This window comes from Protopterus annectens, chromosome 7.part0, assembly GCF_019279795.1.
Source record: "Protopterus annectens isolate FY-2018-M chromosome 7.part0, PAN1.0, whole genome shotgun sequence".
NCBI lineage: Eukaryota > Metazoa > Chordata > Ceratodontiformes > Protopteridae > Protopterus > Protopterus annectens.
The window spans coordinates 982,099,137-982,126,353 of NC_056739.1; the positions used below are offsets into that span (position 1 = coordinate 982,099,137).

Below are 27,217 nucleotides of genomic sequence, written 5' to 3' on the forward strand. Positions count from 1 at the left end.
GAGGAAACCTGAGAAAGGTGTTGAGTGAGGAGAGATCCAAATAGGTCTCCATGTGCCCTCCTTTCAAGGAACCAGGAACAGTCTCGAGTAGAATACCTTTCCAACTTGGGAAGGAGGAGCAGGCTGAATAGTTCCCTGGTCCATCAGGGATCCAAGAACCTCTGAGAAATGAGGAAGTTGCTCTTCCTCCTTTTTTATCTGTGCCCCTATTGGATAGGGGTAATAAGTGATGATTTTAGTGTCTGCTTGAGCCAGACACCCTTGAGAACACAGGTTGAACTTGGCTAGGCTTGTAAGGGCCCTAGGGCCATTAGCCTAGTAACCTCCTATGATCCTATGATTGAGGAGTTGATAAATCCCTGAAAAAGGAGGGAGAGACTTCCACACCATGAAGTAACCCTGATGGATGATGGGCAGGACCCAAGAATCTGAGATGAAGAGTTGCCAGTTTGGAAGACAGATGGAGAGCTGAAGAGACAAGGGAACCTCGCCAAGGGTTGAGAAGGTCATAATGTCAAAGAGAGGCAGGCATGTCAGATAAATGAGGCTGCTGGGCTACAGGAGCCAGAGAAGACTTAGCAGGAAGAGCTTGCCTACCTCAATTCCTGCCTTTAGTGGCCAAACGACTACTTACCTTGCACACTACTTACTGCTCAGCCATCTACACTTAAAAGATGGACATGCAGAGATATTTTCACACCAAGGTCACCTCACGCACTCAACTAGCCTGCTCCACTATATCCCTCTTATTTGAGGAAGTCCCTTTCAGGGGAGAATCACTGTCAGGCAGCACAGTCTCGCAAACATTCTCTCAAACCAGCCTCACTCCCTATCTTTTTTTAAACTCCTTTACTGAATTATCACTTGTGATATAGGCAAATTTACATTTATACAAAAGTAATCAAACTGTATTAACAAATTAACATTAACAAATAGTATACTTCACATATATTGCTATATATCACTGCCTTACTCCCTATCAGTCCAACTGTAGTAAGGTCTGACTAACTCAACCTCCCTGGCACTTGGTTGTCACTTCATTTTCTTCAGTTCACATATCCTACAGCTGCACACCAATACACCTGTATCCCTAGGTAACCATTCCCTGATGCCCTCCACCAATGGAGCCTCACATTGCAGCTATTAAATAAATGGGATTTATAGCCCAGAGAAATACCACCCCTCTGCTCTACCACACCTCCTGTTTCATATTTATGAAGACATCAGACCTTCTACTGCAGAAGTCCCAAGTGTTATCACTAGTGCAACAGAACGAACTATGATGAACATCAAACATGATGACTTGATGAACATTTGTGCATAGCATGCTTCTGCTTCCTTTATGTTTGAAAATTCCACATTCTGTGATTAGTAAAGTGCACTCAACAGGAGAGGAGGGAAAAACTGAAATTGTGGAGGCTGTCATGAGACAGAGACCAGGCAGTGCTAGCCAGCTGTTCCATACACCTGACTGTAAAGCTAACCAAAAAGAAAAATATCTTTAATGTATTTTTACCTTTGTATGCATTTTCTACTTTGGAATCTTAATGTTCCCAGTAAGAGAATCCCAAAAATAAGAGTCTAATTATAATTAAAAAAATGAACTCTTAGAGCTACGTGGCTGTGTTTCACTTTTTACTGTCTATTTTAATTCTAACAAGTGGGGGAACAGTTGGTAGTAGTCGCACCCCAATTTGGACTTCAGTGAGTCTAAGCTCTTGGTATTGTCCTGCTATAATTCTAAGTGTTGCTTTTCTTACCATATTAGGGAAAGATACAAAGCTTTGTAGCAATTCCTTTGCTCAGTGTTTCCAGCACCAATAAAACGCAAGACTGTTCCTCCCCTTTAAGCACAACACAGACATTTACACACACGTGTAAGGCTGTAATAGATTCTACAACACTTGAACATATGCAGATCACAGCACAAATACTGACTCATTAAAATCACGTATGATTATAAATGTACACTACATTTTCACACTAATGTAAATGCATAATTCAGGGTAGGTTTACATTACTGTATTGTGGAACTCCCAGTGTTCTTGGAAGATTCATGTATAATTGTGCTACATTTTTTAAAAATAGACTTACTACAAATCTATCATCAACTTTCTTGGTCCAGGTCCATTCAGGATGAGGGTAGCCAACAGACTTGCAGTACATGAGAGCACTCTGACCTTCATTCTTGTTTTCACTTTTTTTATGGCCAGTAATCTCTGGTGCAGCTGGAAAAAAATAAGCAGATGCTGTGAAGTTTTAATGCCTGAAAGAAAACTACAACACATTACCAGGTAAAGCAGGTCAAAGGACCTGATGAAGAGTAAACATGAAAAACTGTTTCTCTGTGTAGCAGGTTTTGCATGCGATAAAATTACTGTAGTTACAAAGTCAATCATTTTCTGACAAAAGCAATATTTTCATTTTAAGAAAATTTTAATTAATTTAGAAGAAACTAAATGATGAAATCCCAAATTATGTCTACTCCCTAATATTCAGAATACCACCCTTAATTTACATTTACCACACATCACTTGACTTTCCTTCATTACCTCCATCTTCCAAAGGAATGCTTCCTATATAAAATTTGTATGTTTGCGTATAACTAATTTGTAGCTTTACTACATTATCAGAAACACCTACTGCTGACTCAGTGCACATTTCACTCACTCTCTGTATAAGCCAAACTATGTTCTTTGTTGAAGATTCCAAGATGACGGCAACAGTTTGAGCAGCTAAAAACAGAACCCCAGGCATCCTTCTGCGGCACTGCTTGACAAGGGCACATGAAAAACATTTTCTTGGGTGGCGAAAGTCAGGGAACTTTTTTCGCTAGGCTTATATAGGCCCCAGAGTCGATAGCCTAGTACCTACCTATGAACCTTTAAATACAGAAAAAAAATGCAAACTACTTTAAATTGTTTACAAAACTGGTAGATAAAGTAGCTACAACATCCAGAAGATCAAGCTGATAGCAATCTCTCATTTGACAACCACGTGGCCAAAGTGGTTAGAAAAACATTTTATATAGCCCACCTAATCATGAAGGGATTCACATCTAGATCAGGGGAGGTCATCGTGCCTCTTTACTCATCCCTCATCAGGCCCATAATTGAGTACAATGCCCCTTTTGGGATGTACCTTACCAGACACCTGCAGCAACTGGAAAGACCCCAAAAGTACCTCACCAAGAGGATCAAAGGGCTCAAACAGATGCCATATGCTGCCCGGTTAAAGAAACTCCAGCTCTACTCAGTGGCATACTGCCTGTTCTGAGGCGATCTGTGCCTGACGTATAAAGCCATGTCCAACCTGGAATTAATGGACATGCTGCACCTCAGAAAATCCAAATCCCATCGAGCTATGTGCTCGAGAGACTTGAACCTCAGCACTGAAATAAATAGGACATGCTGGAGGGACAGATTCATAACCCAGAGGCTCCCTTCACTCTGGAATAAAATCCCAGTCCAGGTTAGGCAGAGTCCCTCATTGACTCTCTTCAAGAGGAATCTTGATGAGTGGATGGGAGATCGTAGGTTTACCCCGGGTATCACTTCTGTGTCACTGTTAGACAGAGGCACAGTATACTAACCTCGAAAAAGGGCATAGCAAAATAAATTTAAAATGGGTGGCGAAAGCCAAACACATTCTGGCTAGGCTTATAAATGCCCTAGGGCAGATAGCCTACTATGAACCTATGAACCTATAAGAAAGAAAAAGTGAAGAAAAAGGGAGAACAACTATGAAACCACAGAAGATTGAAAGCAGCATGGAACAGAAGTAGAAAAAGTTGATGGTAATGAAGCTGAAGGAGAAAATTTCTCAGACACCCTAGAAAGAAAGATTGACCACATGTATTCAGAGTTTCATGATAAGTGATTCCATGTTGGAATACACACACACACACACACACACATATATATATATATATATATATATATATATATATATATATATATATATATATATATATATATATATATATATATTTATATCTATCTATATATATATATATATATATATATATATATATATATATATATATATATCTATATAAATAAAAATGTAAATGTTCGTTTGTCCAAAATCTTAAATCTCCGAAAGTTCTTCACCAATTGCTTTGAAATTTTCACACAATGTTGCATTTGAATACGCGCGTGTTTTTATATACCTACTATTATATAGATGTCACACGTTGCATTCGAATATGCGCGTGCTTTTATATACCTATTATATAGATGTAAATGCTTGCCGGAAATAGTCTACTTTGTGGCGACACGCAAAGACGTTAAAATTAACTACAAATATGTGTGTCCAGCTACAAAATGATCGATCAGCTGAGATATTCTCACATCAATTGCTGGAAATTGGTAATGGAAAGGTGCCGGTTGATCTGACCTCAGGACGAATTTCATTGCCTCATAAGTTCTGCAATTTAGTGATGTCAAAAGAAGAATTGGTTGAAAAAGTATTTCCCAATATTCAAACCAATTATAAGAATCACAATTGGCTGACTGAACGAGCTATTCTTGCGGCCAAGAACAAAGATGTCTATGAACTTAACAATATTATTTAGTCTAACATTCAAAGCGAGGCAGTCACATACAAGTCCGTCGACATTGTTGTGGAAGCAAGTGAAGCGGTTAATTATCCAACAGAATTTTGAATTCACTCGATCTGCCAGGGATGCCACCGCACATACTGCAATTGAAAATCGGCGTACCAATTATCATGTTGCGAAATATCAACCAGCCAAAGCTTTGCAACGGCACGCGGCTTGCAGTAAAAAAATTAATGAGCAACGTCCCTATGATTCCAACGGATATGCCATTTCAATTTAAGAGATTGCAATTCCCAATTCAATTGGCGTTTGCAATCACCATCAACAAAGCTCAGGGCCAATCTTTAGAATTGTGTGGTTTAGATCTACACACGGATTGCTTCTCACATGGACAATTATATGTTGCGTGTTCTAGAGTCAGCAAACCAGACAATCTCTATATCTGCACAGACAATGGAACAACAAAAAATATTGTATACCCACAAGCATTGTGAAATTAAACATATTAGAAATGTGCGCTTTCTTTTTTCTTTCTTTTCCATTTAACCAGACTGAGCCACAGCATATATATATATATATATATATATATATATATATATATATATATATATATATATATATATATATATATATATATATATATATATATATATATATATATATGGGTCCCCTTCACTTCTACCTATCTAAATTTCTCAATCTTAACAAACACATAATGGAACATTTATCATTAATGCCAGGAAAAACATATGCGTTTAATCTAATCTGCCAGAACAATTCTGCCTTTTCAAGAAATAAACTGGCGGGTCCCCCTCTTGCATCCGAGGGTATTTTGATGGATTACCCTAAACTTAAATCTATGATCAGGGAACAGATAACTTGGAAATTATATTCTATATTATGTTAGAAAGATTTAGAAAAATTTGGGCCGCTAGATAGTTTCTAACATATTAGCATAAGAAAAAGGGTTATCAAATTCGTGCTTGTTGACAAATGATATGTTCAAATATAAGATCTATAAATATGTTTATTTGATATTTATATTAAGTTTAGCATAGGAATAAATTATATTAAATTCAATTAATTTATTTAGTTAGTAGCTTATTCAACAGTCAGCTGAATTTTTAATGTGTTTTTAAATGGGTAGTTTTTAATCAGATTTGATGCGTTTTTATGTTGTATGTTTCTTGAATCCATCCATGTGTAATTTTTAGTATGTCAATATAATTTGAGATGATTTCAGTGTTGTGAAAGATAATGGGCAGGATTCACGAAGCCTCAGTGTAAGAGTTACAAGGCTTACACGGAGGCTGCAGTTAAACGGTGTGACGTCAGCATGCCATGCATATGCATGAGGCCATGCTGAATCACACCTAAGGCTAACACGGTCCGTGTAAGACAGTAGGGGGCGTGTCCGTAGAGCGAGCCCCGCAAACGGACACACCCCCAGAAGAGTAAAAGTCCCGAAAGTAAACCCCCACGACAGAGTCCGTGTCAATGTGAATAAACACAACACAACACATGCCCCCACAGACTATGAACATAAAATGTAAAAATGAACATGTTATATTTTTTTTATAAGTTTTAAAGATGTTTGCCCGTGAGTGCTCTCGTTTGCGCGGGCGTGCCCGTCACTTAGCCACAGTTAGCAGTCAGTGGAAAAGCATATAAGAACTAAATATGCAAAGTAAGCCAAGAAGCAACAGCGTAGTGGTAGAGATGTCGGCTGAAGAGGAGGCAGTCATGGTTCGAGCCCCCACATCATCAATTTTTATTTTTAGTGAAATAAGCACGAAACAATTCCCTGACATATATGTACATATATAAAATTATATTTTATGTAAAATGTAATGAAATGGGCCATGTATTTTGAAGAAATGTGAGATAATAAAAAAAAAAAAAATGTCAGATGTGCCTATAGCTGAGCTACAGTCTAACAAGTTGAGGATATCTGCCTGTAGGTGAGCAGTGTTTTAACAGGTGTAAAATGAGTGCCCGTAGGTGAGCAGTGTTTTAACAGGTGTAAAATGAGTGCCCGTAGGTGAGCAGTGGTTTAACAGGTGTAAAATCAGTGCCTGTAGGTGAGCAGTGATTTAACAGGTGTAAAATGAGTGCCCGGGGTTGAGTAGCGTTTTAACATGCTGAAACTGTGTGCCCGTAGCTGAGCTGAGCGTAATATGCGTGCTGACAGCCAAACGACGTGTAAACCGGCGTAACCTGTTTGCGCGGAGCTGCGCACCGTGCCAACAAGGTAACCGACGGGCAACGTTGAGCAAGCTGTATCAAAACTGCCTTTACACAGACACACCTCCTAGCCTGTGTAGACAGTCATAAAATATAAAAAGCAATGGCCAGGCTCGAACCCAGGATACCATGCACCATAGTCAAAGTACTGAACCACTAAGCCATGACAGCTGCACTTAGAAATGCAGTAATAGCATATATATAGGAATGAATAGAAAGAGGAGCATGACAAAGCAGGTTTTGTGAAGCTAATACAATTCCAAAATGGCCAATCACAGATAAGTGTGGGAAAAACGGCATATATAAGCCCCATAGGCAGGAATACACAGCATAACCGATTGTGGAACTGACTTGCAGCCAGGATGGCAGGTGTAGGAGAGGGTAGTTGCTTCCGAGCACACAGGTGGGGCATTGAGGAGTCCAAATATATGGTTTGGCTCCTCGTCCATGATCATGAGGCCCAACTCATGAAGGGCCAGGTCCTGTGGGGAGCATATAGGGCTGAGGTGTGGGACCGGTTGGCACATGATCTCACCAGTGCCACATGAATACCAAGGACTGGTGAACAGGTCCATCACCACCATGCGGACCTGAAGAGACGGAAGCAGGACCAACTGAACCGTTGGATCCAGGAGGCCCGGCAAATGCCCAACGCCCCTCTACTGAGTAAGTTACATGTAATTATTTATGTAAGAAATTAACCTAGCTGATATTACAGAGATGTGTATTCCAATATTACTTCATTTATATTACAGCTGCAGGTGTCCATTCCATGAACCGTCGAACATATGCCGATAGGCTGGTGCGGTTGCGCCACCAGGCAGGTCAGTAATTCTCTCCCTGTAACTGTAAAAAAATATATAAGTATGACAGTTTGCAAAAGAGTGCAGTGTAGTCACTTATTAATAAAATGTGCAAGTAACAGTGTAAGAGAGTTTGCAAGTATTGCTTGATTACAAAAGTGTGGTGCAGCCTGTAATCCAAACATAAAAATGAAACAAGTCTGAAACAAAGATGTCCCACCTGTAATATAATAGTACATAACCTGCAGCAGGCTGAAAAGTACAGCTACAGAAGCTGAGTTAAACACATGTGTGAAATATATCCCTATTTAAATTCTGAAACATGACATAAGTGAGACTGTTGGAAAGGATTGTTATAACTAAAAGTAAAACATGTCAATAAAGCCTAGAATTAAGTACCATCCTGAATTGTAAAAATAAAACAAGTGAGAGAGTGTGAGAAAGAGGTATGAATCCACCAATAAAGTAGTAATAACTCCTGACTAAAGTATACTGCAGTCAGTACAGAATGAAATGAATGTGACAGGCAGAACCAAACAGCAACATGTGTTGAAAAAAGTACTGAAGCTGGAATGTGTGTCCCAAAATCTGGATATGTTGCTCTCAGTTTGCAATATGCAGATAGTATGGTTGTATGAAATACCAAACATCCACAGTTGTCTATAGCCATATAAAGCAAATGTAGCAGGATGATGTAGCTGAACAGAGCCAGATATGAATGTGTATGAATAAATATGAAATGTATATTGATGTAGCAGTAACATTCCTATCACCAACCTGAATTAGTTATCACATAGGAAACTGTAGTCAGACCTGTAGTGTGTATATATCTGCAGCTAGTAGAAATGTACAGCATATGTATAGGTATTTTAAGTTGTTAATGAAATATTTCTTCACCCTACCCTATAACCACAAATAATCCATTCCACGTGAAATGGGTATGTGCATTCACAATTAACACCCCTGGACATTTGTCCTGTTGGTTCATACATATATGCATGTACGCTGATGCATGTGCCCTGTTCATACATCCAAACCTGATGGCCTGTTGCCATCAATCAACCCTGCATGTTGTTGGATTGTGTATTGCTGTTCAAATTATGCATGTGTTATGCTTGCTGTTCAATGGCTTGAATTTATGGGTGTTTGGTTAATGGGAATACTGATGCATGCTGTTACAACTAATTGTGAATGGTATTGTACGTTACTAACCCAAACGGTCATAACATAATGCAAAACATAGGACGACAGGGAAGGCGGGTTCCAGCGGACCCACCACACCCACCTCAGCTGGTGAGTGCACCTGGCAGTAGTGCCCAGGCCGGACCCTCCTCCGGTGGCCCTGTGCCACCTGCGGGTGGAAGCGCTGCAGGGGATGGGGCTCGTCCCCCTCTGCAAGTGTGGCCGGAGGAAAACATCCACTCACCCACCGTAGTGTCCGGACTGTGGTGCGTAGGGAAATCCGGCATGCTGTGCTTGGGCCCCTACGCCAGCTTGAGGCACGGGTGGCACAATTCATGGGCATGCCTGCTGCCCGGCCTACACAGCCCCCAACACAGCCCCATCCTAGGCATTGAAGGCACAGTGGCAACTGCCCATGGGTGGGGATCTCAGTTCCACTGTTGCCATCTGTGAGCTCATGGGCTCGAGATATCCAAACATCTGTCCCCGTCAATTGTGTAACCCCCCCCACATGTGTCATACACCACCCCTGTATGTGTCTTGTTTGTCTTGTCTGTTAACCCCCCCTACCTACCTCCCCAACTATACCGACTTCCTGTACCTGACATACCACTCTCACCTGAAAAAAAAAAAGGGCACTGTGTACCCACAAAAAAATTACGCCCCATACATAGCTGCCCATTTTGCACACATGTCTGCTGGACATGTAAACTGGCAATTACAATTGGCTGTACAACAAATATTAATGTTGTCCTCACACCTCTCTCAGGGGTGGAAGGTTTCAAATTTCACACCAAATTACAAACATATGCACAACTGTTGCTGACGAAGAAATGGGCAGCTATGGGCCTTTCCTACATCCTTCCTGCAAAACCCGAGCTTGTTTTCCTACTGTCCTACCCTCTTTGTGCCCCCCTTTTCACCACTTTCCTATCTCCCCATTTTCTTTTCTTTAAAAGAAAATAGCTGAGTGTCTTGAGAGTAAGCACCTTTAAGCAGTAGTAAGCGGGTGTGCGCTTTTGTGCGCTTAGCTAAGCGTGTGTGCGTGAAGCTAAGCGGCAGTGCGCATGCGTGACCTCCACGCAAACCAGCGCTAACCCGCTTACAACTGCTTAAAAGTGCCTTAGTCACTCTGAATGACAAGGCCTGTAGTTTTCTCAGCAGCAAAATAAAATACCTCCCTCAGTCTCAAACCCAGGACCTTGGAAACACTAGTCTGCATGACTTACCACTAAGCCATGACTGCTATACAAGAACATTGTGCTGAAATAAATATATCATAAAATAGTAGGAATTAATGTAAAGGGAATATAGCAAGTCTAGTACACAAAGCATGTCATGTATATTTACTGTCAAATCTAGTGGATTTGTAAAATAGTACTGTGTGCTGAGAAACAGTCATACTAGGTAATAATGTCACAGTAGCATCTGGCAAGCCACACACATACTCAGAGCAGGATAAACACTGCCATAGTTGAATAGTTAAGAGATCAGACATAGCAACTGTGACTGAGTTACAGGGATGTCCCTGATGTGAAAACAAATGTCAACTGTGCCCCACTGACACCCTGTCAAATGTACTAACAGTAGGCAGAAAGGTGTAACTACACATGCAATGGTAACTATGACTGACTGAAGGTATGCACCAGCTGCACGGCACAAATGGTGTACTAATACATATGCTTGAAATAACCCACAGTCACAACTGCAGAGTATCAGAATATGTCATTGGAGTAACCCACTGCTATGTACCATTCCATGAGGCTGATAAAAGATGTACCGGAGAGTATCTGAGGCCTGCTCAGCAGCATGATCAAATACCCCTGTAAGTGTCAAGGCCCACACCATGGCCAGACCACACTGCATGCAGTAACACCCTACCACAACAAACACATAGGGAATTGCTGCCCAAACAGATTTAGCAAGCATTACAACCTGTGAATGTAAATGGAAAATAGGAAAGCCATAGCAACACATTACAGGAAAGACACCTAGCAGGCATACAAGGAGTGAATGTAAAGGCCAAATATTGAAGCCATAGCAACAGATTGCAAGAGCCACTGCTATATAACAGTTACACCACAATCCCCACAGGAAAGCACACACACCCATATACACAGTATTACTAGTCGTAGGTGTCAGTTTACATACACACGGAGAACAGGACACTGGAGGAAGGAATACTCAGCTTACAGAACAACATGCATTGCAGTGTCTACAACACAGCCTGAAATATGAGAGACATACCAACCCTTACACTCCCAGAACAGTGTCCACAACAAACCAGCATGGTCCCCACCCTGATAATCTGAAAGGGCTACGCCTACCTAACAGACCTTTTTATAGCACAGTCCTGTAATCACAGTGAGAACTGCAATCACTACACAACAGGCTGCATGCAATTAGTAAATGCTGGCTAACAACTGGTGCAGAGGCCATCACATGGACATGTGCAGATACCTACAAAAGCATCCTGTACTCCCAGTCCACACATGCAATACTGTCATTGCACCCGCTGGAGGTAGAGAGAGAGAGAGAGAAAATAAGAAAGAAAGAAAGAAAGAAAGAAAGAAAGAAAGAAAGAAAGAAAGAGAAAGAAAAAACAAAAAAACTGAAACAACAAAGCAAAGAGGCTGACAGCAGGCCAAGCAAATGCAAGCCTACACAAACAGCTGCAACAAACACAGGTAATGTAAAGTACTACTATAATACTCTACATACTGTGAACCCTCCAGATGTGTGATTGGTCTGTATCTATGTATATGAAGATGTGCATAGGGCCGGGGACATACTGAAACTGTCAATGAAGGCTCCACATACATATGTATGTGACGGTAGCTATGTGCACATAGCAATGTAGGTTGTAGTGCAATGTACAAGTAGGTTGTACAGTAATGGATGTTCAGCAGTACGTTACTGTGTGTATACATATGTGGAACTAAACAGGAGTATATATATATATATATATATATATATATATATATATATATATATATATATATATATATATATATATATATATATATATAAAACGTGTATATGTATGTATATCGAGATATGTATGTATGTATATATATATATATATATATATATATATATATATATATATATATACATACATATATATATATATATATATATATATATATATATATATATATATATATAATATGCATATATAGTTTCACAGTGTCATAGTTTAGTACTAGGCTATCTGGTCTAGTAGTGACACAGAGAAGACCCCTGCTGTAAACCTATGATCTCCCATCCACTTGTCAAGAATGCACATGAAGAGTGTCAGTGAGGGTCTCTGCCTAACATGAACTGGGATCCTGTTCCACAGTATGGGAAGCCTCTTAGTGATGGATCTGTCCCTACAGTATGTCCTATTCATATGTGTGCTGAGGTTTAAATCCATAGCTGTCGTGCTTCTGATGGATTTGGATTGTATGAGGTGGAACATGTCCATCAATACCTGATTGGACATGGCCTACTACATCAGGCACAGATCACCCCTATGTAGGCAGTAAGCTATGGAATAGTGCATGAGTTACGCTAGTCTGGCAGCATATGACAGTTGTTGCAGACCCTTGATCCTCCTGGTGATGTACTTATGGGGTACCCCTAGCTGTTGCAAGTACCAGGTGAGGTACATACCAAATGGGGCATAGTACACAGTCATGGGCCTGATAAGGGAGGAGTATAGGGGTACAATGACCCCTTTTGATGTGGATGTGAATCCCTTCATGATAAGGTGGGCAAGGTAGGAAGTCCATCCAACCACTTTGGCAACGTGGATGTCAAATGAGAGGTCAGCATTGAACAGTGTCACCAGGTCTCCGATTACTTTGTCTGTACTCAGTGGGTTATTGTCTATGTGATAATATGTAGGTACCTTGTCCGTCCAAAAGGGTATGAGTATACATTACGTGGCATGCAGTGTAAGGCCATGACTCCGGCACCAGTTGTTGGTGTCCATGAGGCCTGTCAGTAGGATGTATGTGTCAGCTGGTGTATCGCCTATGGCGCCTAGTATGCAGTCATCTTTGAACATTGTCAGCCACTACCCTCCCATGTCTGCTTCCACATCTGAGAATGATATGCCGAACATGAGCAGTCCCAGGACAGAGCCGTGTGGGACACCACATGTGACTGGCTCTGAGTCTGACATGGCACCAGTGAGTTTGACTGTAGGGTTTCTATCCATTAGCCGGTTTGCAACCCATCATGTGACATATGGATTTACAATTCAGCCGTTGATCATGTCTATGATGCCAGAGTGCGGTATTGTTTCGAAAGCCGTAGGCAAGTCCAGGTAGGCTGTATGGACCACTGTGCCCTCATCAATGGCTCTAGTGACTGATTTGAAAAGGTCAACCAGGTTCATAAGGCAGGATCTGCCCTGTACAAAGCCAAACCGGGTGGGATCAAGTGTCTAAGTCCCCAATGTCTCTGTGTATGGGTACCATAATGAGAAGTTATGTACCTACAATAACGTTCCATGTTAGTTGTCTTCTCTCGCCTTCTTTCTTGCTTGATGGGTTCGGAGCCGATCCTCGGCTCCGACTTGGCACTTGCTAAGCTCGAGAGTCACTTTTACTAGCTCGAGGCAGCCCCATATCCCATGATGCAAGGCGGTAAGTACCCAGATCTCGTTTGATGACAAAAGGGCAATAGCACCTAGCATAATAACTTCCAAAGGAAGAAAGAAGAAGAGAAAAACCTGCAGTATGGTAGAAGGACCAGCTCTGTATGGTCTTCAGAAGTGTAATTCCTTGTAGAGAAAGGTCTGTCCAGGCCTGGGGGAAGGAGGGAGGGTCGCAAGAAAGAAGGCGAGAAAAGACAACTAACATGGAACGTTATGGTAGGTACATAACTTCTCAATGTTAAGTTGTCAATCTCGCCTTCATTCTTGCTTGATGGGACCGCGTCCCTAGCACCTCTATCCTGGGTGGCTCAATGGAACAGACTCTTGAGAACGGTAGAGCCAAAACTGGCTCTGTCCCTGGAGGCCAAATCCAATTTGTAATGGGAAACAAAAGTATGAGGAGTGGCCCAAGTGGCCGCTGCACAAATAGTGTCTAAAGGAAGTCTAGCTTGAAAGGCTGTAGAAGTAGCTAAGCTTCTGGTTGAATGTGCTTTAGGTTTCGAGCACAGCTGTTTTCCTCTGAGCCAATAAATTTCAGCGATGACAGAAGAAAGCCATCTAGATAAGGTCACTTTTGAGACAGGAAGGCCTTTCTTGTTATCAGCATAGGAAACAAAGAGTTGATCGGATTTCCTGAATTGTTTTGTTCTGTCCAAGTAATATCTGAGTTGGCGGTGGACATCAAGATAATGTAATTTTGTTCGATCTGTTTGAATAGTTTGGAAAAATACAGGAGATCAATGGCTTGATTCAAATTAGTCTTTGGCGACCTTAGGCAAAAGGTCGGATTAGTTCTCAATGATACTCTGTCTTTGTGGAAGACCAAATAGGGGGGGGCGAACAGATAGAGCATGAAGTTCAGACACCCTCCTAGCCGATGTAATAGCAACCAGGAATAAAGTTTTCCATGAAAGAAATTTCATGGAACAAGAAACAGCTGGCTCGAAGGAGGGAAGAATCAAGGATGTCAGCACTAAATTTAGGTCCCATTGAGGAGGAGGACTCCTGACTGGAGGCTTCAGGAGGAAAATTCCTTTCAAGAAGGCTCTACAAAGCCTGTGGGACATAATGTTGTGATCTGAACCCGACATGAAAGTTCGAGATAGCAGCCAACTGAACTCTAACTGTGGAAGAAGAGGAGCCCGCGTGAAAAATCTCCGCTAAGAAATCCAAAACTGCTTGAACTGGAGCAGTGAAGGGATCAATATTCTTGGCTTTAGCCCAATAAGAAAAACGTTTCCATTTGCTCGTATAAATCCTCCTGGTAGAGGATTTTAAGGAAGCTACTATGATGTCTCTAACAGGGTTAGAGATCATAGGAAGCCTGGTTAAGGAAGGAAGTGGAGCAACCATGCTGTGAGGTTAAGAGAAGGGATAGACCGGTGCAGCTGACCGGATTGGTGAATCAGAAGATCTGGCACTGGGTCCAGATGCCACGGCTGCACCAAAAGGTGACGATGGAGGAACGGAAACCAAATTTGTCGAGGCCAATAAGGAGCAATGAGAATCAATTTGGCTCTCAAAACGGTTGCTTTCTGGATAACTTGAGGGATCAGAGGAAATGGAGGAAAGGCATAAAGAAGTCCCTGGGGCCAATCCTGGGTCAGAGCGTCTCTGGGGGGATGGCCTGGCAGTGGGAAGAGAGAGAAGAAGTCTGGGCATTTGCTGTGTTGGGGAGTAGCAAAAAGATCGCAACATGGGCGACCCCATTCCAGAAAAATCTCTTCCACTATAGATTGTTTGAGAGACCACTCGTGAGGCATGAGAATAGCTCTGCTCAATCTGTCTGCTAAAATGTTGGTTTTCCCAGGGATGTGCGTTGCTACCAGAAACCGATGAGAGGAGATCGTCCATTGCCAAAGTCTGAGCGCTTCTCGACACAAGGGGTAGGACTTGGTTCCGCCCTGTTTGTTGATATACCAAACTACAGACATGTTGTCTGTGTGGACTGCAATTGTCCCTACGGGAAGAAAGTCATTGAGGTCTTGCAACGTTAAAAGCACTGCTCTCATCTCTAGGACATTTATGTGCAGGTGGTATTCGAAAGGTTGCCACGTCCCATGAACCATCCTGCCCTGATAATGCCCCCCCACCCGATCAGGGAGGCATCCGTAGTGACAGTGGCTACCGGGGATGGGGGTACAAAGTGTCTGCCTTGGTGAATCTGGGGAGAAGTGATCCACCAAGCAAGATGATTCTTGCAAATCTGTGTCACCAGTATTTGGTGACACATTGGAAGTTGTTGGTAAGACCACTGAGTGAACAACATCCATTGAAGAAGGCATATAGAAGCGAGCCAGGGGAAGAAGGGTAATGGCCGCAGCCATGAGGCCTAACACCTTTAGAACCATTCTGGCCTGTACCTTCTTGTTGGCTAGAATGATCCTGACATGACTTTGAATGTCTGAGATTCTTTGATCTGTAAGGGTAGCTGACATCCGAACAGTGTTTAAGTTTGCGCCTATGAAAGTAATAGACTGGCAGGGCAATAAGGATGATTTTTCGGAGTTGATCGAGATGCCCAATTGAGAACAAAGATTTATTGTGTAATCCCTGGCTTGAAGAAGCTGATGCCTGGTGTTGGCTGAATGGAGTCAGTCGTCGAGATACGGAAACACCTGGAATCCTTGACGTCTCAGGTGAGCCGTGACCACTGCCATACATTTGGTGAACACTCTGGGGGCTGTAGTGAGACCAAAGAGCAGGGCTCTGAACTGGAAATGACTGGACCCCAGCCGAAAGCGGAGAAATCTCCTGGAGCGTCTGTGAATTTTTATGTGATAGTACGCATCCTGAAGATCTATTGAGCACATCCAGTTGTCCTTCTGTAAGAAGGGCAGAATTGACAGAAGAGTAACCATTCGGAATCTTGTCTTCCTCACAGACTTGTTGAGTCTGCTGAGATCCAATATTGGTCTCCAGTCTCCCGTCTTTTTGGGGACCAAAAAGAACCTTGAGTAGATTCCGGGCTCTGAATGATCTGTTGTAACTGGCTGAATGGCTCTTTTTTGCAGTAGTTTTAAGACTTCTAACTCTGCAATTTCCCTTAGACCGGGTGGTACATCTGGAAGGGAATTTGAGCGATAAAAAGGACATTCCTCGAAAGGAATTTTGTAACCCTCGGATATGATCGACTGTACCCATCTGTCTTGAGTGAGGGAACGCCAGGCTTCTGGGTACAGCGATAGTCTTCCCCCGACTGCCTCCAAGGATGGACAGCCGGGCAACATCTCAGGGATGCTGAAAGGGCTTGTCAGAGAGAGGCTCTCTGCTTCCCTGGTTTTGTGGACCCCCTCTGCCTCTAAAGCGGCGTCTGTTATTGTTACCCCCTCTGCCTCTAGGGGTAAACTGACCACGTGAATCCGGCGTGACTCCTTGGGATTTGCAGAACCACATTTTGCCACCCTTCTGCCCTTTGGGGTAAGGTCTAGAAGGGGTGGAAAACGGACCCCACGGCAGAAAGAGTCTTGCCGTCCTGCTCACACCTGGTCAACGTTTCCTTCACTTGAGGGCCAAACAAAGCTGACCCATCACAGGGAGAGTTTGTGAAGGACGCCTTAAAGGGATCTGCAAAATTACAGAGCCGCATCCAGGCTTGGCGTCTAAGAGCCACACCTGTACCTGCGGCCCTACTCGCTCCATCTGCAGCATATGATATCAGTCATGGAGGAGTTAGCAATAGAATTAAGGGTTCCTAGCTGCGAAGCAATTTTTTCTTGAGCCCCTGCAGCTGTAGGATCCTGTACTACTTCACCTAGCTCCTTAAGGATATCCCTCTGGAGTCTGGTGAAGTGACATAGGTAGTTCAGCGAGCATAGCAAAGGTCGCTGAAGAGAACATCCACTTACCATACCTATCCATGGTCCTAGAGTCCTTATTAGGAGGATGGACAGGTACGGAAGGATCTGCAAGTTCCTTCTTAGTGGCAGCCGCCACCACCATGGCATCAGCAGGGACACCTTTCGTGAGGAATTGCTTGTCCGACGGGGCAGTAATAAATTTAGAAGGCCTCCTAGGGACTGGCTCTACAGAGTCAGGAGCAGCCCACGCCTTTCGAGCAATAACCTGCATAAGGGGGTCGAAAGGCGGAGACACCCATGAGGTGGAGGGCCGAGATCCAAACGCCTCCAGGTATACCGACTCATCCTCAGAGGGATTATTGGTGGGCCAGTTTCCCCTCTGTCTAAGGAGTTTTAGGATGTCTGAAAAGGAGACATCCTCAGAGGGGGATCTTGGGGATCCCTCTGACTCATCTAAGTCAGTATCTGAAGTGATAGACTCGGGGGAGTCTACGTGTTTCCTCTTACAGGTCCTCTTTCGCGGAGGATCTCCTGACTGATCAGGAGAATCCTCGGAAGAGGTTCTTCCCAGTGGGGAAACCTGAGGCGGAGGATCTCTGGGTCCGGGAGCAAGAGAAGTGGCAGAGATATCGACAGGCACCATAGAGAGGAGCTAAGGGAACAGACTGCTGGCTGAGTCCAGTGGCCAGCACACTCTTCATCACCTCAGGCTCCCTCCCAGGGAGGTCCGAGAGAACCCGTTCAAAGAACCAGGAACTCCAGGACCCACCGAAGGGAAGGCTCCGAGGCAGATGTCGGAGCCGAGCTCACCAAGGCCGAGGCTCCAAGGGAAGAGTGGGTCGGACAAGGGTCCGATGCCACTCACCCCTCGGAGGAGACCAGGAAGCCCGACCACGAATCCCTCTAAGGAAGGTCTCAAGAGGAGATAAGAGTAGAGGCTGAAGGAGCAGAAGGGGTATCTGTCCCTCAGCCGTAGCAGAAACCATTCCCGAAGACTCCAACTCCAAACTCTGGGGTAGAGTCGAAGGAGGAACTGCAATGGGGTGTGGACTAACAGTCGTCTGTTGAGACGGACTATGTAGCATCTGGGCCAGTGCCTGTGATTTTAATAATCTACTGACCACTCTCTCTAAATCATGGTCAGAAAGCCTGGATGAGCTGGATGATCGGCTCCGATGGCTCCGTTCCGAGAGTAGAGGAGAAGCCGGAGCCGAGAGTATCGGCTCCAAGGAAGGGGACCTAGATCTCTTCCTCGAAGGAACCATCGGAGCCGTGAAACCATGGAAGCTGTCGGAGCCGACAACTTTTCGCACCGACAGAAAGTTCGATGCATCGGCTCCGGCGAGCCGATACAGACATAAAAGTAAGGGTGTCGGAACCGTCGGCGCCGACACGAAGCCTGAGCCACATGGTGATCGGAACCGATCGAGCCGACACGAAGTGGCGAACCAGAATCGAACCGATAGCCATCGGTGCCGAAGGTTTGTGCAAACCAGAATCGGCTCCAGCCGGGCGATCTCGACTCTGAAAGAGTCGGAGCTGAGGCCGCAGGCTTGGACACAGAAGCCTGGGCCTTGGAAGACTTAGAAGTCTTAGATGGAGCCGACTTAGCCGGAGAGCCCTCCGGCAAGTAGGCCCTCAAAATCAGCTTATTTCTCCTTTCCTGCAGGACTCTCTGGCTAAAAGAATGACAAATCGCACAGGAGTCCTGCAGGTGGAGAGGTCCCAGGCAGTATAAGCAAGAAGTGTGACCGTCTGTCAGAGACATCTTCTGACAGCACTAGTCACACTTCTTAAAGCCTGAGACCCTTTACTTAGACATGGTGTAAAACACACACACACACACACACACACAACACCTGTCCAAGAAATATAACAATCCCAAAAAAAAAAAGAGAAACTATTCTCTTACAAACACACACACACACCCTAACAAGGGGGGGGGGGTGGGATGGGAGAAGGCCTGACTAAAAACTTTAAAGGAGAGAGGGAATTTTAGTCAGAAAGGGACCAAAACTAGTCTAAAACTATTAAATTTAAGTCTAAAATTAACTTTAAACTGAAAAGAGGGGCAAAGAAGTAGTGTATAAATCACTTACCAGGAGCTGGTAAAAGGAGGACCTCATCAGCGAAGCGGCAAACGAGATCTGGGTACTTACCGCCTTGCATCATGGGATATGGGGCTGCCTCGAGCTGGTAAAAGTGACTCTCGGGCTTAGCAAGTGCCAAGTCAGAGCCGAGGATTGGCTCCGAACCCATCAAGCAAGAATGAAGGCGAGATTGACAACTTAACATTGAACCTTTCCATAGCGTTGCAGACCAGGCTGGTTAAGCGTATGGGGCGGTAGTTACCAGGGTCTGTAGAGGTGCCTCCTGTGTGGAGTGGGACACTGTTACTGTATGCCAGTGTCCAGGTACATATGCTGTAGTAAGGCTACGGCTGAATAGCATGTAATGTGCATGTGTAGCTCCTCTTGCAGTTCACGTAGCATGCAACCTGCAATACCGTTGGGTCCCATTGATGCTGTGTTTAAAGCTCTGCTGAGGGCGATTCCCAGCTGGACTTCTGAGATGACAGGGAGGTTACAGTCAGCTGGGATAAGTAATTCCACATGTGTGGGTGAGGGAGGGGAGAAACCTGCACTGAACCTGTCTGCCAGAATGTTGGCATTATCTGTGTGTTCAGTGTGGCGTTTGTCACTGTGAACTAACTGTGAACACAACTGAGGGTTCCCACCCAGGTGTGTAACATAGCAGAGGAAGGCCTTGTGGTTATCTGTAGTGACCATAGCGATGTCCCTGTCATTGTTGGCCTTGCATGTTTGTACGACAAAACATATCTTTCTACTACTGCTGATCAGAGATGCTGTAGCTCTATGGAAGTATGCTCTGCCATGCAGTAGCTACCTTCTGTTGTTATACAATTTGTTCAATGCTGGGGTCCACCAGACAGGATGCCTGCCCTTGGTGGAGAGGGTCATGGTTTCATTTGTGATTGCATGATCCATGCATTCTTGGAAATGTCTGTAGAAAGCATATGTGAAGGTGTCTGCATTGTGGGAAGTGGTTTACACTGGCCCAGTGGGCATTAAGGATACCAACTCAGTTATAAGAAGGGTAAAGTCGGCATGTGAGAGGTTTCCCACTGTAGTTTTTTTTGTGGGGGAGGTGGGATATGTATATCCAGGGGGATTAGTCTGTGGTCAGATGTGACTAGTGAGGGGTATACTTCCGGTGTGTAGCACATTGTCCCCATGTTTGTGATGATCAGGTCTAGTATATTATCTCCTGTTGTGGGAGTGGTGACTAGCTGTTCCATTGCACTTGACATAGTGAATTCCTGGAACCTTTGGGCTAGGGTGTTTGGGGTAGAATAATGCACCCAGTGTATGTTAGGGTAGTCGCAGTATCCCAATATGATGGTGTGTGGTGGGACATTCATATCCTCCAATGTCTACAGGAAGGCTGACTGTGGTTCCCTGAGATTGGGAGGGTGGTCTGTAACATGCTACCAGTTGTATAGCAGGTTTGCCTACAGTTATCTGCACCTGGATGGTCTGTGATGTTTCATGTGTTGCCACTAACCTGGAGGTGTGTGTGTCCTCCATGAATATGGACACACCCCCTCCCTTTTTGTTTTGTCCTGAGTCCTGGGGCCAAAAAGCATGATACGGGGTATAGCCTGGTACCGCTAGTGTGCTCTCAGGAGCCTTGAACCAGGTTCTCACTTACTGCACAGACATCGAGATTGGTAGAATATGTACGTACAGATATATGTAATACACACATACATATATAGATATCTGTAGAGACATATACATATACAGATAGATCTGACTGACTGTATATGACTATCTCTCTCTCTCTGTCCCACCCCCTCACACTCTCACTCACCCTGTGTCTCTCTCTCACTCTCTCCCCCTCTCTCCCCACATCTATATGTATATATCTACATCTATATATACATATTTTATATACATATATACAAACAGATATATATCCATACACAGATATAAATATATCAATATATATATATATATATATATATATATATATATATATATATATATATATATATATATATATATATATATATACATATATATAGACTGTGTGAGGCACAGATGTGCAGATGTCTTGCAACAGGTGCCTGGTGTCAAAGGCATGGAGTGAACACCAGTGTGGATACTGGAGTACCATACCCCATTCAAAAACACTGACACCAGTGACCACCACATATGTACATGCCTGCCCACCACTGCATGTGTCGGAGGGAACAGGGGCAGCAAGTATACAACAGGCTCCACATTGATATACACAGTGGCACACTAGTCCTGTAATACCTGTACATGGAATGTGTCAGCGGGCATGGTGTGTCAGCTATGGACATGTAGGTCACTGTACCCCTCCACACCCCACAATGTCCTACACTGTATGTGCCTCCCATGACAGCTACAGATATGGAGAAGAACACAGACATATGCAAGTAACTGTGTCAATGCACTCAAACACCACAGAGCGCACACAGACTACCTACATAGAGGTTACCACTGCTGGATATACATAGTTCGGTCACACCTATGACAGTTGTCTAACAACCATGGTAACACCTCCAACATCCACAACACAGATTACCTATGTCTGTCGTCCTTGTCACTGCAGTATAGAGCACATGGTGGAGGTACAGGACCCTACCCACAGATATGACATACCCTGTAGTAGACCACACAGAATTAAGAAGCAAGGCTCCCCATGAGTAGATGTCAGACATACCCCTGCTGAATGTTATGCAGATAGGTAATATGCCATATGAGTCACCCTGTTTAACTGTTTGTAAGGAGCAGGTACGATCATAACACATGTGTCACAAGGGGCAGGGTAGCATAACAGTATGCTGCTGTAGGCCCAGGGCCAAAAGCACACTACCTACCTAGGACAAATGCACACCCATGAACACATTGCAAACGGAATATGTGAGGTGGAATGAGTGTGCTAGTGACTGGGTGCATGTTGTGTACTGGTGTGATTGCTCACCATGACTGTCTGTCTGTCATGGTAGTGTGTGTCCTTGGTGTGAGGCCAGAGACTGGTGTGTGAGGTATTGCGATCAACACATACTACATTGCCATATGTTGTGCTGTGTTACCCTGTATGTCACCGTAGTGTAGGTAGGGTTATGGCAAGTAAGAGTAGTGTGCATTAACAGTGAAATATGTAACATGCATTGTGTGCAGTGCATGGGCTGATAATGTTCCCCATACAGTACCTTGATACAAACCCCCAGTGTGAGGTTGTGTATTGTACCTGAAACAGTGTGTTGACTGCTGCAGTATACTAGTCTGTCGTATGGAGTGTGCCAGGTACTGTTGCACAGTTGTCGAATGAGCACTGATATCTGGTCATGTACATGTGTATCCCCCAATAGACAGACAGATGCTATATATGGTGCTTAAGTTATATCACTGCAGTCGAGTATTATGTGTATTATGTGTGCTATAGTTTGCTGACAGATATTGCTGACATATTTTCCTTTTCCTTTTCAGGGCCATGGTTCACCAGCGGAACCCTGTCTACTCCGCTGCAGAGGAAGAGGAGATACACCAGAGCCTGGTGCGGGATTTCGCTGTACTCTTTTCCCGCACCAGCCAGAACCAGCAGGAGAGGGCTGCACTGTGGCAAGACCTGGTCCATCGAGTGAATGACATAGGCACACATAACCGGACATATGAGCAGGTACGCCATCACTGCAGTGATTTAATTAGAAATGTCCGTCAGCGTGCGTCGGATATCCACAAGCAGCAGCTTGCCACAGGTGGTGGGGTGGCTAGACATCCCCACCTCACCAGACTGGAGGGACTACTCCTGAGTGTTGTGGCTCCAGCACAGCAGCAACAACAACAGCATACATGTGTAATGATGGAGGCTGGAGCCACACAGCAGCAGGACACAGAGCATCCAGGTAACATGCCATGTGTATAGTTGACCATTCTGTACAATGTTAGGTTATGCATGTGTGAGGTGTGTCCTCGTTTTGTAGCTGTAATCTTGGTAATTATTGTGCATTAGTGATATCCTCAATATCTGCAGTACACCTGTGGAAGCTAACTGTTGCACTACTGAACTGTATCATGCCCACAGTATCAATGGCACAGTTGTGCCCACTGACAATAAATGTCTCTTTTCTGCAGGTCCCTCTGGTGTAACAGCAAGGCAGCCTATCCATGCTGGTGAGTGTGTAATACCATTACCTTCAATACTCTGTATACTAATAGTAATATTAGGCTGAAGCAGTATTGCTATGTGTTTGATTGCAGGTGTGTTTGTGTCTGTGGGTTGATATCTCATATACTGAGATGTGTGTATGTGTGCATGTGCCCATGTGTGCATGTGTGCATGTGTGCATGTGCCCATGTGTGCATGTGCCCATGTGTGCATGTGTGCATCAGTGGTGGCATTGTGTACACATAGTAAACTGTGTTTCCTGTCTTACTCCCACAGGTTCTGGTGCTGCTCTGGTGTCGTGCAGCAGGGAACCTAAATCAGCTGCTGTGGATAGTGATAATGATGATACCTGTGTAATGGCACAGGTAGGTGTGCCAGGGTCCGTCATTGGTCAGCCAATTGACACTACACAGCTGTCGACCCCATCAATGCGCACAGTCATCCTGCCAATACATCCTTTGTCACCAATGTCCCTAGGTGATGGACAGGATACAGTGGGCATTGACTAGGGTAATGTGGTACCGGTGGCACATGCATCCCCACACTGCAGCCATGGCCAGGGTCCTGACACGGTACCGCACAGGCAGACGTCCATGGGTTCTCGTGGGAGCATCCGTGCATCCGCCTGTCAGACGTGCCCACAGAGGTCTTTCAACCCCAGCTATATTTCGGACTGTAATGCAGGCACCAGACAGGGTCTGAGGGAGCTGAGAGCATGTCGCACAGCCATGAGTGACAGTATGCGTGATGTTGTGGCTGCCATCTGCAACTTCACCGAGGTCATTGACAGACATTGGGGGGACACATTAGATCTGTTCCACAACTACATGTCCATGAGCCAGGGCAATGGTGGACGGTTGAGGCGTCGACGTGGCCATATGCCAGCAACAGCAGCAGCTGGCAGCTGTCACGGACGACAACAGGGCCGCGGCCGCTCACATAGTGCCAACAGCAGCCCCAGCAATGCTGGGTCTGTGCTGTCATCAGACCGTCCCAGGAGACCACGTGCACGTTGCGCTGGTCAGTCCCAACAGGGACCTGTTTCCAGTCAACAAACACCTGCTTCTGATGACAGTACCCAGTCTGGCTTAGTACCTGATACGGTCCGTAGCACCCCTGTCAGGCACAGGTACCGTGTCTGTGGCCACAGACAGTGATCTATATGACCTGGCAGGTACAGTCTGTGGCTGTCCACAAACACCTGTATATGGCAGCCATGAGGTGGGACTGTGTGCATTCATACACACATGCAAAGTGATAACACCTAGGGCTACCGCATACATGCACACACTGCATCAACATTGCCCCATCTTGTACTGCTGTCCCTCACCAACACACACACACAGACATGTCAATTGGTTGTATCAGTGGCAGACTCAGGCATACCAGGTACACATCCTGTGCATAAGATGAAACTGTGCCACCTCCTGCAATCTGTATCGGTGCAGGAACAGGTTAACATGGTGCTGATGAACAGGGTGAGTACACAGACGTACTGTAATAGTATGATGTTGACAACAGTACAGTGTAATGATAGCATTGTGGGTATATTCCAGCATGCCTGATGCAGTTACAGTATGAATGTCATTGTATTGTTTTGTACACCCATAGTAATTACCACAGTGTTCTGTCTGCACATCTTTGCATACTGGTGGTGAGGCTGTGAAGGGATGGCCACCTACATAGGTAGCACAGGGGATACAACAATGTACATATTGATACTCAATGATGGCCATGTCAACTGCGAGTTGCATGCTGTCCACACACGACTCTGCAATGCAGATGTTTCAGGATGTTGATATCTGTGCAGTACTACACAACAGGTTCAAGGCTCACAAGAGCACACTAGCACTACAAGGTCACACCTCATGACAGCACCAGAACACGGAACTAACTATGACAGGAGGGAGAGTGTCCATACATGTCAAGGATACTGTGGTGCCAGGACAGGTAGCATACATCATACTAAGTCTGGAACTGCTGAGTGAGGGCTCAGTGTCTGTTATTTGACATGTGTATTATTACAGGTATGAGCACTTGGGTATCAGGCCAATTATTCAGCATTACGCAGGTACGTGGTCTATACACTTGTGTGGGGTGCAGCTGGACCCAGCCCGTCTGACCTGTGAATGTCTGGGTACTGGCTTATAGTGCCTGCATATATGCACTGTTACCTACTGGAAGTCGTACACCTTGTTTGTTTTAGCATAGTCTACATACAGGCCTGCCGACTGTAGCTTTGTTTGTATGCATGTTTGCCTGTTATGTTCCTGAAACACTGATTCCACCTGCAGTGCAGATATACAGTGCCTCTGTGGATCCCTAGTGACATCTGTGTTGCTTACTGTACTGATGTCCATGTGTCACTTGACAGAACGTCACTGTTTGTCCTGTTTGCATGTAGCTTGCCTGTAACACATTGCATATGACTTACCTCACATTTGCCCAAGACAGCATTCATATATGCCAGCACTAACAAATCAGGAGCACTACACCCTCACATAGTCACCTTGAGTACATTGTTCCCCATTGGCCCTATGTGTTGTTACTTAGTATGGGAGTCACAATGCTATGGTAGCATGTGCAAAGGTCACCTGTCGATCTACTCTCAGGTACAGTTGGTGAATCTGTGAGTCATGTGGCAATGTTACAGCTGCCTCATGTACACAGACAACCCTCTCCCCTTCCCATACACGTATAACACATGTGAGAGATGCAACCACATAGCCAAACTGGGGGCTAAGCTCTGTTTACACAGCACTGGCATTCCCTGTCAGGTGGAGTGGGATACTACAGTGAATACAGTACCAGTCTCCCATAGACATGCCGCGACCACAATCCAAACACAGAAACACGCAGGTACATTATTGGGCTCTCAGAATAGCATCCTGCCTGAGCAGCTGACACCTGCAAAGCAGACACACAAGCAAACGTTAAAACGTTAAGCCAGAGCAGAGCACATGCAACACATAGCTCATAAAGCCTGTGTGCCAAACAGTCACAGGCCATATGGCTAGACAACACTCCTGCTACAGTTGTATGAGGTACCTCTATCGTCACGTACACTGAGGTCCTGCTCCCAGGCTGAACAAGGTGACGGTCACGCTGAGCTGCCCATCAGGCACTTTGATCCACCACATAACACAAGCATACCGGTCACTCCAAGGCATGCAGAAGTATGACTCAGGCATTGTCTGTGCCAGTGTGTATGACCTCTGATGCACCTCCCTGGACTACATGTTAGGGGACATAGAGGGGCTCTCTGAGCTTATGGCACAGGCTGGTATGACCCTGGCCTTGAGTAGCATCTCACCCTCACCATGAATGTTGCTACAATATGTAGACAGGATCATCAGTTTCTGCAATTAACGTATCTTTCAGTGACATTCAAAGGGGATCCAGTGCCTGTCAGTGTGGGATTACATGCTGGACAAACCACATTGCTTTGCTTAGGACAGCTTGAACCTGTCACCCATGGGCCGTTGTATATTGGCAGAGGCTGTTGCTACACACATAGTGCCTTTGTATGCAAGGCTGACATTACATAGCCACCTACACAGGTATCACACGGGATGGGACACTAATAGCAATGCTACTCAACAGCAGCAGTGTAAACATCAAGATGCATGCAGTGGAAACTGTCCTTAGCATGGGGTACAGCAATATCTGTGCAGTAACAGACTCCTGGCACAAGGCTCCCAGGTACACACCATCAGTGCCAGGTCATTCCTGATACCATGCTTGTCATCCCCTACAC

At 44.7% G+C, this 27,217-nt stretch overlaps 1 protein-coding gene across 3 annotated transcripts in view; it reads right to left on the reverse strand.

Moving 5' to 3' along the window:
* Positions 1–27,217, reverse strand: part of NPTN (neuroplastin) — a 2,340,387-nt gene that overhangs the window by 1,055,039 nt on the left and 1,258,131 nt on the right. For all 3 annotated transcript variants that reach the window (XM_044077564.1, XM_044077563.1, XM_044077562.1), the window contains exon 5: positions 2,095–2,228. In XM_044077564.1, the coding sequence (XP_043933499.1) occupies positions 2,095–2,228 (134 nt within the window). The remainder of the gene's footprint in view (positions 1–2,094; positions 2,229–27,217) is intronic.